At 44.1% G+C, this 16,565-nt stretch overlaps 1 protein-coding gene across 2 annotated transcripts; it reads right to left on the bottom strand.

Moving 5' to 3' along the window:
* Window positions 1–10,317: 10,317 nt before the first annotated feature.
* On the bottom strand, window positions 10,318–15,868 carry LOC112902969. 2 transcript variants are annotated; one of them, XR_003230699.1, is made up of 4 exons: window positions 15,722–15,868; window positions 13,123–15,639; window positions 10,771–11,649; window positions 10,318–10,663 (listed from the first exon to the last, which is right to left on the bottom strand). XR_003230699.1 is itself a non-coding variant. In XM_025972177.1 (3 exons), exons 1-3 carry the CDS (start codon window positions 13,163–13,165, stop codon window positions 10,617–10,619), a joined length of 969 nt encoding a protein of 322 aa, XP_025827962.1. In that variant the 5' UTR covers window positions 13,166–13,666; the 3' UTR covers window positions 10,318–10,616. The 2 variants fall into 2 exon arrangements, 1 of the variants encoding a protein (XP_025827962.1); XM_025972177.1 differs by lacking the exon at window positions 15,722–15,868 and having other exon boundaries at window positions 13,123–13,666.
* Window positions 15,869–16,565: the final 697 nt, after the last annotated feature.

Genomic DNA, 16,565 nt, shown 5'->3' with positions numbered 1-16,565 from the left:
AAAAGGTCATGCTCATCCTTGATATCTCTGAGATCTTTTGTCTGTTGTGCCAAAGCATAGTGAGTCATACGATGATCTCGGGTTTTCCCATCATAGATGCCCTTTAGAATGGTTGTTTTTGGTTCTGCTTATCATAATATCCATGCAGGGCTCGTAGTTATATTTTTGCACTAATCTTGTAGCTAAGACTTTACTGATCCATTTGTAATGGCAAGCAAGGTGGACGTACATGTGGTTGAGCAAGAGATTATCATGAGATACCCAAGAACATAAGCTTCCTTGATTTAAATTACCTAACTTTATAAAAGGAAAGTTTATTCTTCGGGTATTCTCTAGGCACTAACCTTACAGGTTATGAGAGGCTACGTCAAGAAAAAGGAGTAGTAAGGGAGGAAGTGCATCAAGAGGACGACATCACCACCGCAGGCACAACAAACATCATCACGCATCATCAAGGGGCAATCATACCCCACGATGGCTAAGGTATGTTGTTAAGGTAAGTCCACCACCATGATCTTTATAGAAATATACATCAGCTTAGATAAAAGTGAAATTAAGCTAAGGTCAATGTCATTGACCCTAGCTCTATCATATCTTTTATCAAAGTCCTAGTAGCATATAGTGGTTGGGCCCACTCTTTGTGCTTTCCACTCTACTGCACGCACACACTTGAGCAATGGGAGGACCTTCGGAGCCTAGAAGGGTTTGAACTAGTCTGAGCACCACCACCTCCCAGTCTTCACGCAGACGCTCCTCGAATGTTCCTTGACTTGTCCCTTGGCATCCCATTGGGTTTGACGTTGCAGGAGAGGAACCCCTTCTTTAAAAATTTCATCTTCCTCCTCTCCTCATTCATTTCACTCTCATCTCCATCAAACCAACCTAGATCCCGACCAGCAACACCCAACTCACCACCATGACTGGCAAAGGCCTTGTTCCCTTCATCGACTTTCTTGACCTTTGACCTTGATGGGGAAATCGCTCCGGCAAAAGCCATTGTCCTTGTCGGTGATCTGTTGATGGAGGAGGTCTGGGCAATCAATATTGAGCCCCTGGCCATCCTACTGCCCGGAAGGACGACAATGAGTGACATTCACCCAAGGGAGCCAGCGAGAACATCAAACCGCCCCATAGGATTGACATTCCGGGGCCACCGGAGACTCAGGCGCTGCATCAATAGCGGATTAGCGTCCTACTCACCGGAGACACCACCGCTAGCATCTCGCTTTAAGGTGTTTGGGGTGCAAACCCCGAACGGTGGATGCAGGAAGGGAATCAAGCCCACTCTCACACCGATGGAAAAAGAGCTGGCTGGGTGCGTCTCTAGGAGGTAGCAAGGTTAGGCGGCATCTTTCATCGCCACCAATTAGAAGGCCGGGAGGCAAATTTTATGGTAGTGATGAAAAATTTCCAAAAGCCCCCTCAGTTAAGCAGCTAACCTCCATGATTGTAAATCTACGCTTAGAAAATAGTGATGCGCTAGCGGAGTGGAAGTTACAAACAAAAGAGCTTAAGGATGACTTCCGTACCCTCCGCTGTGGCCTGTGCACTAAGATAAAGGGCTTGTACAAGGCCTCAGGGCATGACAATCTCTACAATGCAGCTCAGAAGACGTGCCCCTTGTATCCTTTCCCTTTAGGAGCTTTTAGATTAGGTTTATCACCTTTCATTTCCAATCATTTTGAAAATGCCTCCTTTTTTTAATTCAATAAAATTTGACTCGCCGGTCATCCAATCCAGTAGAGTCCATTGTGTCACTTATCTTTTGGAAGAAGCATCTAGGTACAAAATAAGTGTGGGTGAGAGCCACAACCTCTCCAGAGCTGAAACGCTGCACCAGCACGTACACGAAAGGGGATCTAGAGCCAGACCCACAAACAGAGCACACCGCACTGCACCTAGGGAGTGGCCCACTCAGGCCCATCTTCGTCCACCGCGTCGGTTTGTGTCTCTCTATCCCTGATCTCCCTAATTCATGAATTTTGATGAATTTCAAATCTGATCCTCCAACTCAAACTCAAATAAAATGAACCAACATGCTTCACCTGCTCTACATACTTCCTATGGTTGGCTTGCATATGTTCTATTCCATACTTATCATCTTGATGCTTGTGAACAAATATCTTTAGGATAGCATGCTCATCTTAGTAGTTGATGTATGTGATATGGTTCGATGATCCAATCTTCGCTCTTAATGCTTAAGTGCTTGGGAGAATTTATTTGAAAAAAAACTTAAAAAGCCTTTGCAAGCTCCTCTTTGATATGCCAAAGTCCTACCAAAGCCATATGATGAGTTACCTTGAAAACCTTATTCATATGCCGCTTGTCCTTGCATTGAGCTTCATCAAACTGTTGTGACCTTTGGAAGAATTCATTTCATGCTTTTATGATCAAGATTCATGTGCACACCATATACCCCTTGCTATGCTTCTATGAGAAGTTAGCATTGTACCATCCATTACATCCTGCAAAATAAAAGCTCCATGATATGTGTTGGTCTCTCTCTCCATCTATTGTTACAAAAGAGACATGGGTTATCGAGAAAAAATATAAGGACACATGAAGGTCCAAGAAAAAAAGAAAAGAGAAAAGAAATATAGCCATGTTCTCAAAAGAATTTACAAAGGGAGAGAGATCATACAAAAGGAGTTTCCATCCACCATTTTGATCTGATTGTATGACTTATTTTTATCCTTGGATCCGGTTTTTGACTTTGCAATATATACGGTGCAAGTATACCTTATCCTTCATACATACCTTAAGCTCCACATATTGCCACCATTAGAAGTAGGATGAAGAAAAGGCAACTCAAATGCCTTGGCGAGTATATATACACATTGAGCAATCTGAGAGAATCAAATAAGGAGCTAAGCAAGGTTTGTTTTGAAAACTTATTGAAAAATCCCAAGCTTCTTGACATAAGGAGTTAAGGTGACTTGATTCAAGACCGTTCCATTCCTCAACTAGCCAAGATGGCATGATAAACACTTCAAAGTTCACAAGTGCAAGAGAAGTTATGGAATATCTTTTATGCTCGCTTCATACCTTTGGAAGTTATGTTTCACCTTAGTTCTTTCTATTTTACTCGAGGACGAGCAAAGCCTAAGTGTGGGGGTATTGTTGACGGCTCTTAAGTATAAAATATATATCATCAACTCTTGCATGAATACATAAAGAATGAACATCAACAGTAGTGGTAGGAGTTATTACTAACGAATTCCACAAGTGTTGGTGAATCATTGATTTCAGGAAGCCATGTCTATAATAAGAGGAAAATACGTAGAAGACGCAGTAGAAATACATGGAAGATCGCATCCTGCGTCACACTTACAAGAAGGGCCCACATGACAGAGCAAACCCACTTAACTTAGAGGGAATCACCAAGGATCATGAAGGGGACCCACCTGCCAGTCTACCACGCGAAGGCGGTGCCGACCCACAGGGTCGGCCGAACCTGGGCATCTTCCTAGCACCTCCAGCTTTGGTGGGAAGATCTCTCGCGCCCTCCCTATGACGGTTGTTGTCGTTTCCATACAAAGCTACACCAAGAAATGCCATTATACTAGTATATAAGGAGGAGGAGAGCACCCCTCAACGCACACCACCGAGACCATCAACACCTTTTCTTGAAGATGTAGCGCTCTACTCCATGGCGAAGCTCCGCCTAGGCTAGTGCTTAGAATAGGGAGAGAGAGTGGGGGAGTAGCTTGGAGGACTGCTAAGTTCCTCAGCACTCTGGTCCAGTTATGTACCTCTACGGATGCTGGCTTCCTTCTGAGCAAAGTAAGTTAGTATTCGTGATTTCTTCTACGATATAGTGCTTATTTATGTATAAGTGAGGTTAGTTCTCTTACTCGCGGGTTCGTCGCTCCGTATTTATAGGAAGTGTTGTAGTTTGCTACGGGTCGACAGATGTAGTTTGATTGCAATAGTAACTAGTAGAGCAGATGTGGTGTCTGGGCTACGAGTTATCCTTTGTTTGCCTTATAGCCCACGGTTTGTGAGGTAGGCCACAGGTGGTGACAGCCCTGTTGGTCCTTTGTAATCCTCCACATTCGGATATAGTATGGAGCCGTTGAGTGGAATCTCCTGGCAGACTAGGAGTAAGCTGGTGCCCGAAGTGAGTTTTACCCGAGAGATCAACCTTTAACTTATCTAAGTATTATCCCTAAGAATCCTCTCTACCCTCCGCCTACCTTATCTGATTGATTGTCCTTGGATGCGTAGATATACACACATGTTCCCTTGGATTTGATAACCTTTGGAATACTCTGAGGTGAAAGTTACAATGGTATCCATGCACTTGCAGATTTTCTGGCAGTTGTTAAAATACCCAACAGTTACCACCTCCGCAGCTTAGGGCATCCCCCGGCCCCGCCCGGACATAACACCTAACATAAGGTATTCAGGTGTAACCACACATGCTACCATCTAAGGAAAAACATGTTGCTGTAGCATGTATTCGATTTTGGCATTAGTATTGATAGATTGACTGCGCTCTATACAAAAAGAACCATAATTCAACAGTTGATTAAACATAGAAAAATGATAGGTCACACTGATATTCTACCTATGCCTTTCCGTAAGTTAGAAAATCGATTGAATCATGATGAAGATTTCAGATCTCACCTTAAACTTGTCAAGGGAATGTGTAAAAGCCATATGTTCCAATTAAGAAAATATAATTGTAACACAATCAAAGCGACATGTCAATATGGTATACAATAGGCTTAACAGAGGGTACAATGGTATTATTAGTTTTCTGCACCCAACTTATATCTTGCGCGGCAACATGTAACGCATTAGGCATAACAAGGACATCAAAACAGAACCCTGCCAGTGGAGCAAAGCGAAATGGGTTGTCTGTCCCCTGGATCTTCAAATCCTGCTGCTGTTTGCTCCACCCGTCATTCGATCTATCAAGTAAAGAAGAGAGCACGATGAACAAATGAGACTATTCTCCAAAAAACAAGAAACGTAAATGGATCTACCAACAGTAGTTGTTATGTTGTACATTTATAATTACCGTAGACAAAAGACATTTGGAAATAATTAACAGGCCAAGGTTAACAAAATTAGCTGAGATATAATCTAACTCATGAAAACATGATATATTAAGGTGTGTCTTAAGGTTCTTTTGGATCATAATTTGTAAGGCAACCAAGTGACACACGTACCACCAATTCCCTCTCCTCAGGGGTTGCTCTAGTTCCTTCAGCATTGGGCAGTCTCGAATATATACTGTATTTATGTTTGCAATTGCTCCCAGCCCACCAACTGAGACAAGGTCTGGAAATTCCTGAATCTTCAACTTTTGCAGGGATTTGAGATTACTGCTCCAAAGATCGCCTGCAATGGACACTATGCCTTGGCATGAACTCATCTCCAGTGATTCAAGGGAAGTAAGGTTCTCCAGGCAGTTGGGAAAGCAAGCAGAGAAATCCCCACAATTCCATAGGTGAGCTTTTGGAGGGACGGTGGTAACTTCACTCCGCTTCGCCAGTGGAGACATGGACAGTCCCAAATAACAACACTCTCGATGGCAGGGAGGTATTCATGTGTTAGGAGGTCATCAAGAGCCTCCAGCATGTAGCAGTCTTCAATGGTGAGGTGAGTTAGCAATGGGAGTTTAGCAGTGCTGCGTCTGGTTCTGGTCCAGCCAAGGGAATGGTTAGTGTATATGTGTTCAGATGAGACAATGGTACCAACTCTACCATTATTGCTGTCAACAGTAACCGAAGGTAAATCAACTGACATGTCCTCGGGTCCATCACTACGACCACCAAACCAGCTTGGAAGATATTCACCTGGATAACCATTTAGGTGCACAGACTTGATGTTGGTGAAGGCTGTAGCGATTCAAGCACTTCAATCTCATTGTGCTCTCGAGGTATCAACGAAGCCCATCTGAGGGTCAGACTATTAAGAAATTCATTCTTACTTAGTTCAATTTCTGCTGCAGAATCCTTGCTTATTGCACCGAGATTATGTATAATCAAATCTCTTGTAATTAGGCAAAAACTGTCTAGAAACCTAATTGCCTCTTCCAACTCCACAGCATTAACTTCCATTTTAAGAATATTTGATTCAAATTTTCGTAGACTGACCAGCTTACTGATGCCCCTGGGTAATCTTTCAAACTTGCATCTCCTGGCATATAAAAACTGCAAGTTAAAGAGACCACAAAATGATGAAGGAACGCTCTTGAAATAGCATTCCCTAGAGATCTCAAGGTACCGAAGATGCTTCAGGTTGCCAATACTCTCAGGAAATTCATCATGGAGGCACAACGAATGACACGCAGGTACCGCAGTTCAATAAACCAGAGACCCATCACCGAATACAAAGTCTCACGCTCTAAAGACATGTTGCAAAGCAGGGTGCGCAGCTTTGTGTGCTTGCCTAACCTCAACAAGTTGGAACGAGTAAAATCACTTGAGAATAGTGATAGATGGCGAACATTTTGAGGAACCTTTTCAATATCACTTGCATTATGTACAATGAAGCAGCTCTCGTTTGAAACTAGCTGTGCCATGTCATGCATCAAGTCATGCATTACATACTTGCCACGGAGTTTCTGGAAGAAAGACAAATTTACGAGCTCTTCAAAGTACTGCTCACAAATATGTTGAAGTGAAATACTACCTTGAGGTTCCACAAAGCCTTCTGCCACCCAAATTTCAGCTAGACTGGCCTTCTCAAAATTGTAATCTTTGGGGTATACAGCACAGAAAGAGAAGCATCTCTTCAAATAGAAAGGTAAATACTGTCAAGGTTAGGGATCGGCTAATGCGTTAATTAGATTAGAAGGGCTCCTTTGCTGTTGATAAAATTGAGACACAGAGAGATTGAGAGAGAGAGGGAAAGCACGGCATACCCTCGTGCCCTAGGGCGGAAGCGGAAGCCGACGTGCCCGCCATTGGTGGTGTAGTGCGGGGATGGGAGTGGTTCGGCCGTAGGCGTACGGGTCCCGGTGGTCGTCGGTGTGGTCGTATCCGCGAGCTCGGAGTCGGTGCAGGGGCGTCGAGGTCAATGCCGGAGGAACTTCCCGCCGCTTGCCGCGCTTCACTTAGATCGGGTAGGATCTTGTGGGTGGGGTGGCGGCGGCCGGTCAACTTCGTAATGCGAGCCGCTGGCCCCCACCCCCTTTTATATTGCGCGGCGCGACGGGGGCCCACCAGCTAGGGTACGGCTGGAACGCCCCCGATCAGGGCGCGGGGTGAGTTGGGTCATCGGGTCCGTTGGGATCCGATGGCCCAAAGCGGGAGATCAAGTCTAACAGTCTCTCCCTTGATCTCACCCTGTACTATTCTTTTACTTTTACTCTTTTGCGTTTCGTCATGGATTTGTGTATAGAGCATGCCTCATCGTTCACGATCAACTGTCGATAGATTTAGCAGCTACAATCCACGCTTCCATTTAGAGACGGATTCTTTAACCTTTTGGGCCCTTGTAGTCCGAAGATCACAGGCTATCCCTTAGCCCCATGCCGGCTACGTGTTCCTTGAACACGTTGGGTGGTAAGCCTTTCGTTAGCGGATCCGCAAGCATTTTCACTGTGCTTATATGTTCAAGATTTATGATCTGATCTCGGACTTTATCTTTCACAACATAATACTTTATGTCTATGTGTTTGGCAGCACCACTTGTCTTGTTGTTGTGAGCGTACATTACTGCGGGCTCGTTATCGCAGTACAACTGTAATGGTTTAGATATATTATCAACCATTCTCGGACCGGGTACGAACTTCTTTAGCCAGTTCACCTGCCCCGTAGCCTCATAACACGCAACAAACTCGGCATACATTGTGGACGATGTAGTGACAGTTTGTTTGCAACTTTTCCACGATATTGCTCCCCCGGCTAGGGTGAACACATATCCTGACGTGGATTTTCTGTCATCTCCTGCGTAATCAGAATCTGAGTATCCTACGATACGTAGAGATTCTGTTCTCCTGTATGTTAACATGAGGCCTTTTGTTCCTTGCAAATAGCGCAGAACTTTCTTTACCAATTTCCAGTGTTCTGGTCCTGGATTACTCTGGAATCTGCCAAGCAACCCGGTAACATAAGCTATGTCAGGGTGTGTGCACACTTGTGCATACTGTAAGCTTCCCACAGCGGAAGCATATGGTACCATTTTCATTTGCTCAATCTCATATTGAGTCTTGGGGCATTGAAATTCCCCATATCTGTCGCCCTTAACTATAGGTGCAGGTGAGACACTGCATTTGTGCATATTAAATTTCTTCAGGACCTTTTCTATATGTCTTTTGAGACAGTCCTAATACCCCTTTTAATCTGTCTCGATGAATCTCGATTCCTAGAACAAATCTTGCTTCACCGAGGTCTTTCATCTCGAAATGCGAGGATAAAAACTTTTTCGTCTCTAGTAGCAGATTGACATCGCTACTTGCCAGTAGAATATCATCCACGTACAAGATTAGAAAAATGTACTTTCCATTCTTGAACTTTGCGTAAACGCAATTATCCTCGACATTTTCTTTAAACCCGAATTCTTTTATTGTCTTATCAAACTTCAAGTACCACTGTCTTGAAGCTTGCTTTAGCCCATAAATCGATTTTCTTAGACGGCATCCCAATTTTTCTTTGCCTTCCACGACAAAACCTTTCGGCTGTGCCATGTAGACGGTTTCATCTAAGTCCCCGTTAAGGAATGCTGTCTTCACATCCATCTGATGTAATTCTAGATCGTAATGAGTTACAAGAGCCATTACGATTCTGAAGGAATCTTTACAAGAGACTGGGGAAAAAGTCTCGTTGTAATCAATTCCTTCTCTTTGTGTGTATCCTTTTGCCACGAGTCATGCTTTAAACTTATCTATATTCCCTTGGGAGTCATATTTGGTTTTATAGACCCATTTGCAGCCTACTGTTTTGGCTCCTTTAGGAATCTCCTCTAGGTCCCACACTTTGTTGGTACTCATCGATTTTATTTCGTCTTCCATAGCGTCAAGCCATTTCGACGAATGTTCACTTCTCATGGCTTCTTCAAATGAAGTGGGATCATCCTCCATTTGAACTTCCTCGCTATTATAGACTTCATAGTCATTAGAAATAGCACGTTTTCTTATTCTTTGAGGTCTCCCGTGAGCCTGAGCCTGCGGTGCCTCATCTATTTGGGGCTGATGGTGCTCCTCTTCTTGTGCGGCAACTGGCTCGTCAGGGGCCTGATGAATGGGTTCCTCTTCCTCATTCATTGTCACCACAGAAGGAGTCATTACAGGTATCGGCATCGTAGTGACTTGCACTGGCGGTGCAGACACAACGGGCAGCGAGAAAAAAGATTCCTGAATCACGGGATTTGGTGTGTACACCCTCTTCTCCTCAAGATCAATTTTCCTTGCTGTGCCGCTCCCCCGGATCATTTGATCCTCAAGAAAAACTGCATGCCTCGTTTCTACAAATTTCGTCGATCTGTCTGGGCAGTAGAAACGAAACCCCTTTGACCTTTCTGGATAGCCAATAAAATGGCAAGATACCGTTCTTGAATCCAGTTTTGCAATAGTCGGGTTAAACACTTTTGCCTCAGCAGGACTCCCCCACACCCGCAGGTGATTTAGTGAGGGTACTCTTCCTGTCCACATTTCATACGGCGTTTTCGGCACCGATTTACTTGGAACTCTGTTGAGAATGTGAATGGCGGTTTTTAGTGCCTCCATCCATAAACTCACTGGCAACGTAGAGTAACTGATCATGCTTCGCACCATGTCCATTAGGGTGCGATTGCGTCTTTCAGCCACTCCGTTCTGCTGAGGCTCGCCCGGCATCGAGTACTGGGCTATTATGCCTTGTTCCATCAGAAACTTCGCAAAAGGTCCTGGAACTTGGCCATATTGGGTATGTCGACCGTAGTATTCCCCTCCACGATCGGATCTTACGATTTTAATCTTTAAATCGTGTTGATTTTCTACTTCGGCCTTGAATATTTTAAACTTATCCAAAGCCTCCGATCTTTCTTTAATTGGATAAATGTATCCATAACGGGAATAATCGTCTGTGAATGTTATGAACGAGTCATAACCATCCACACTCTTTACATTAAACGGACCACAGATATCTGTGTGAATTATTTCTAATACACCTGTGCTCCTCTTAGCATTTTTCTTTATTTTCTTAACGAATTTGCCTTTTATGCATTCAATGCATTGTTCTAAGTCAGAGAACTCTAATGGAGGAAGAATTTTGTTTTTAATTAATCTTTCTATTCTCCCCCTCGAAATATGGCCTAAACGACAGTGCCATAATTTCGACGACGTATCTTGAGTTCTCTTACGTTTTCTATTTGCGAGTGTAGGCGAGGATACATTCGCACTGTTATCGCATACGGAATTAACACTTTCGCGTAACGATATCAAATAAAGATCATTCTTTCTAAATGCAGTGGAAATTACTGTATCATTACATTCGATCAAACATTTCCCATCTCCAAATAGACAAGAATAACCATCTGTATCCAGGCGAGACACACTAATTAAGTTTCTGTGTAAAGAAGGAACAAATAAAACATCTCTAAGTACAATAATGAAGCCAGTGTCGAGTTCCAAATGAACGTCTCCTACTGCTTCAACGTCTGCCTGATCTCCATTCGCCACTCTAACTTGCTTTTCGCTTCTTTGAGTGGTTCTCGTCGAACGGAATCCCTGTAAAGAATTTGCAACATGAACAGTTGCTCCTGAGTCAATCCACCAAGTAGATTTTGAATATTCTATATACAAGGATTCATTTACAAATGAAATAACATTCTCACCTCTCTTTTCCATGACCATCTTTAAGTATTTGTGACAGTTCTTCTTGTAGTGACCCCTCTCTTTGCAGTAGAGACATTGATCCTTATCTACTAGAGCGTGTCCCTCCTGCGGTCTGTGCTGTTGAGAGTTTTTACCTTTAGAGGAGGATGAAGAAGAAGATGAAAAATTGCCTTTAAAGTTGGCATGCTTCTTCTTGTTCACATAGTTTAAGGATCCTCCAGTGGTGGACCTGATCCTTTCCTCCTCCTGAACACACATCGCAATAGTCTTTTCTATGTCCCAAGTTTGTGGTTGGGTGTTGTAATTGACAACAAAAGTGTCAAACTCTTTTGGTAACGAAGCAAAGACCAGATGGACAATGTGATCCTCCTTGAAGGCAAGGTCCAATGACTTTAGCTTGTTATTCAGGTTGACCATGCGATGAATGTGTTCTCTAATGCCACCGCCAGTGTATCTCTCTGAAACCAGTTGTTTGATCAACTGGGTTGCATAAGTCTTTGAAGAACCAGTGTATTGGTTCTTTAATTTTTCAAGATACTCTATGACGGTGGCACAGTCTGGGATTGAGCCCATAATTGCAGGCTCAATCGTATTCTTTACCACTGCCAAACATTTCTTGTTGGCAGGGAGCCATTTTGCATACAGCCTCTCATATTCTGCTTTTGCTTTCTTGTAAGCAAGCTCTGTTTGCTTCCAAGAAGCATCTGTGTCTGTGTCCTCCCTTTCAGGAAGCACAGGCTCTGTAGGAGTCGGTGTAGCTAGGACCCAATCTAATTCACCTATGATGAAATAGAGATCCAGCTTTCTGTACCATTCATTGTAATTATCTCCCTTTAATATTGGAATATCGTTGATGGAAAACATCATTGATACTCCTCCTGAAAAACATCCATAAGTGGTGAAAACATTAAATTAAGGTCAAATAAAATTCATTGCATATGTAAAATACGACGTTGGTCATAAATTAAATATGCAATAACCTTGTGTATTAAAACTAAAACACCGTTGGGCAGAACTAGAATTAATACATAAAAAATATCTATTAAAATTAAGGCATAATCTCTTTTTGTATTAAATCTAGAATACCGTTGGGCATAAATAGAGATAATACATGAAAAATTTCTATGAAAAGTAATTCAGTAAAAAATTGCAATATTATCACTTGTTAACGTTGGTCAAAAGATAATAATATTACAATTCAGAAAAATATCTATTTGCCTCGAAGAATTTAAATTATTCCGTTGGTTCAAATTTAAATTTCAAGGCAATTAAACAAAAGCATATAAAATATTAAATCTTTGCAGCGGAAAACTGTAATTCTATCAAAATGTGTCTAAAAATATCTTTTATAAACAGTGCATCAAGGTTCATTCAAGTTTGAATTTGAAATGTATCAAATTCAATCAAATTCTATTGGAAAAATACCTCTGGAAATTGAATAAACGATGCACTATTCTTTCTGTTGCAAGCAGCCCAAACGGCCCACTCACTCCGCGAGGCCCAGCACGAATGACCGGGCTCACTCGCGCGCGCAAACATGCGCTCGGCCTGCTAAGGGCCCGGCCCGCGTCCCCCGCGCACCCCCCGCGTGCGGACGCTCGCGCTCGGGCCAAGGCAACCTGGGCCCGGGCCGCGCATTCCCATTCCCGCCTGGGCCGAATCTAGCCCACTCGCGCGCGGGACGATCGTAGCCGTTCGATCAAAATCAACGGGTACGCGTTGATTTCGGGCGGTCAAAAACCCCCGTTGCCGGCTCTCCCGAAACCCTAGCCCATTTGTTCCTTTCCCCGACGCCTGCTCCTTCTTCTCCACGCGAGCGCGCGAGTGAGCGGCCGTCGGCGACTGGCGGCGACCTGCGGGTGGCGGCTGCGGCGGCAGCCGCGGTGGCGGCGCCACCGTGAGGCGCCTCGCCGGCGCGCGCGTCCACCGAAAGGTGAACGCGCCGCCGTCGAGGTGTTTCTCTGTGGTGCCCGTACGAGCCGAGCTCGATTCCGGCGTGGTGGTGCCGGATCTGGCCGGGAGGCGGGCTCACCGGCGGTGGGCAAACCGAGGTAAAGTATCTTCTCCCCCGGTCGGCCTCTTTTCCTCTTTTTTCTGTTGCTAGGGTTTGGATCTAGGGTTAGGGGTTCACGGGTTGCGCGGGTTTTGCACTGGGATTTTCCGGGGATCTTTTCTAGGGTTCTTTTCTACTTCACTTTCCAATTCTAATCAACGCAAAATAGCTAGAGGCTCTGATACCATTGTCAAGGTTAGGGATCGGCTAATGCGTTAATTAGATTAGAAGGGCTCCTTTGCTGTTGATAAAATTGAGACACAGAGAGATTGAGAGAGAGAGGGAAAGCACGGCATACCCTCGTGCCCTAGGGCGGAAGCGGAAGCCGACGTGCCCGCCATTGGTGGTGTAGTGCGGGGATGGGAGTGGTTCGGCCGTAGGCGTACGGGTCCCGGTGGTCGTCGGTGTGGTCGTATCCGCGAGCTCGGAGTCGGTGCAGGGGCGTCGAGGTCAATGCCGGAGGAACTTCCCGCCGCTTGCCGCGCTTCACTTAGATCGGGTAGGATCTTGTGGGTGGGGTGGCGGCGGCCGGTCAACTTCGTAATGCGAGCCGCTGGCCCCCACCCCCTTTTATATTGCGCGGCGCGACGGGGGCCCACCAGCTAGGGTACGGCTGGAACGCCCCCGATCAGGGCGCGGGGTGAGTTGGGTCATCGGGTCCGTTGGGATCCGATGGCCCAAAGCGGGAGATCAAGTCTAACAAATACATGTAGCTCAACCGAAGAGCTGGCAAATACATGTAGCTCAACCGAAGAGCTGGCAAAATGTCAGTCTCCTGTTGCCTAAGCTGCCACAATTCACTGTTTAGTATATCATTCCAGTGTGCAGGGTTAAGGCTCTTCCTCAATAGCCTTCCAATAGTCTTGGCAGCTAGAGGAGTGCCTTTCAACTTTGGAAGTATGCTTCTACCAATCTGTTCTAACTGGGGATCAATGGGATAATCCTCAGACCCAAACACACAGAGTATGAAAAAATCCCAAAATACATCATCTTTCAAGCCTTCCAATGTAAAGGGGTCCATTGTGCCCACTATATCAGCAACCTCTGGAAACCTAGTGGTCACTAACATCACACTTCCTCGAAGTACATTTGTGAAAGGTCCACAAAATTTCCTCCAACGACGCCCATCATCCTTCAAGACATCAGGCCAAATGTCATCAAGGATTAGCAAGAACCTCTTTTTTCCAACTTCACCAGCAAGAACTTGTTGAAGATCATCTAAATTATCAGCCGTTGCCTCTTTGCCTGATAGAGATTTTATCAGAACTTTAGTGAACCTCTCCTCATCAAATTCATCTGAGATACAAATCCATATGATTTTGTCAAAGTGGTATTTGACCCTTTGAAGTGTGGTGATCTCTTGAGCCACTGTAGTATTTCCAACACCCCCGATTCCAACAATTGGCAAAACAGGAATAAATGTTGTCATACAGTCATTATTGGCTGCATTAGAAGTTCTCCTCCGTTTCGGAAAAGACCTGCTACTGCAGTTCGGTACACGAAGCAATCTTATCACCTCCTTCAATTCCTTTTGACGACCAAATATCTTGGGCTCAGTGCGGAAAGAAGTCGTTACTGGCCTGAGAGATTTGTCAAACCGTGGAGTTGCTGCATGCAACCCCATCTTCTCAAGCTGGCTAGACAGATTACTTAGCCTTTTTTGGATATCAGCCACTTTGTTGAAGCTTCCATGAGTGACGTTATGAAAGAAGTCAATGAAAGGAGACAGCTGGGTTGCATTACCCTCAATTTCCACCTTCAGCTCATACCATCTGAACTCATCCAGAAGGTCCTCTGCATTATACACTGCATCCTTGAGATTTGGAAGGAGCTGTTCAACACCGAGTACATGGCTCTTCCACTCTGCTCTATCAATAAGGTTGTACATTGCTGGTAGAATATCACGTAGGCATCGAAGGTCACTCTGCAACTGCAGTACATAATCTTCTTCAAGTTTTTCCTCTTGTGACCCATTCCACTGGGAACGCATATACGAGACAGCAGATCTGAGCAATTGAAAAAAATTACCAAACTCATTGATGCCGTTAACTACCCCAATGGCCTTCGATAGGCTCATGTTGGCTGGAACTCTAAAGTTTTCGCTTCTTCCTTGTCCTGGACAAATAATCTAATTGGAGATACTGAAGTTAGAGAAGTATATCCGTATCAATTATGATTGGGTTCTATCGAATCTGTTATATCAATCATGTTTAAGAGCCCATACCTGAAACATGCAATTAAGGGATGCCAGTCATAAAAAATTTTGAGTTATTAGGTTGATCTACAAATTTGATAAAATGAACTACAATGATATTCTATATAATTAATTTTTTTAAAAAATAATTAAAGTGGTATGTCATCGCAACTAATCGGCTGACCTAGCAAAACACCATTGAATATCCACCTGCATCCATACTTATGAGTAGATCTTACTTACGCAATACGAGGCATAAAGCGAAGTAAGACTGAGGCTTGGAGATCCTGGGGACACCGAGGTGTACAAATGAACAAGCGGTAGGTTTTGCTGCTCGATCAGTTTGCAAGATTAATGTCATATTTATTAAACTTGCAGGTGTTTCTTATCGTAACCATGAGTGAGAGAGAGAGAGAGAGAGAGAGAGAGATACGCGTCGTAAAGAGGGCCCAGGCTTGTGATGCAAATCAGATGCTCCTGCCCTTCTCGTCCACTTCCATCTCTGATCCTGTGCGCATCGGCAAGACTCGTTGCTGGCCTTAGCTCTTGGTGCTGTGGCAAAATTGAGTGATAGCTGCTAGGACACCAGCAGAACCAGATCTTTATGCAACCACCTGCCGTCTGTCGAGAGAAAATTCAGATAGACTAAGACAAACGTAAACGAAACTGAAAAAACTCGAAGTAGTCAAGCTGGTAGGCTTACAGGCTCGAGAGCGAGTATTGGTTTCTTGGAGCAGATTAACTCTCCTTCATGTTACCACAGAGACGGAGAGATACTCCATGTGATCAAGTTGGTGGATCGGGAGAATTAGTTCAGAGTGAATTGGGAGCAGCAGCTCTGCGAAATCGACTAACAATTCTCATCCCCGAAGTCAAAAAGGCTTTGTGGGGAGACGGGAGAGAGTTCATGCTTTATGGCCGACCAGAATATGTACTAGTTTGTTTAAATCAGTACTCTTTCCGATAAAAAATTAAAGGGGGCCCACTATGAACGTATTTGATGCGTTCCTCACATAAACAAATTAAAGTAGCTCTTCTCCTTTCCGATAAAGTTGCGATAATCAAGGTGATATAATTCTTACTGGTAACTTCATCCAGCCGCTGGTAAAATGTACTCCTATGTTCTGTAAACCCAAAAGCTACACTGAGAGGTCTCTCCATTTAAGAATATCTCGAGAGCCCTTTAGTTACTTTTTTAAATCTATGGAGAAAGTAAATGTTGTGCGAGAAAGAATAACACAACCATTTTTTACTTTCTTAAACCACATGATAAAGTAATTGTATTGCGAGAAAAAGTAACACAACAAACCTACAGGAGAAAGTAACTGTACTGTGAGAAAGAGTAACACAATCATTTTATTACTTTGTTAAACCTATAGAAGAAAGTAACTCTAGGTTGCACTTTCTTCTCGGGCAAGCACCTTCTTCTCCGACAACCTCCTCCTCCTCCCACGGGCACCTCATCTTCTCCGATGAGCTCCATTCAGGTTAGGGTTTCGGAGTTTTGGGTTGGAGGAGGTGATTGATGGCTACCAAATCTAAAGAGA

This window comes from Panicum hallii, chromosome 1 (genome assembly GCF_002211085.1).
Source record: "Panicum hallii strain FIL2 chromosome 1, PHallii_v3.1, whole genome shotgun sequence".
Lineage (NCBI taxonomy): Eukaryota > Viridiplantae > Streptophyta > Magnoliopsida > Poales > Poaceae > Panicum > Panicum hallii.
This window is presented reverse-complemented; position numbering and strand designations above follow the sequence as displayed.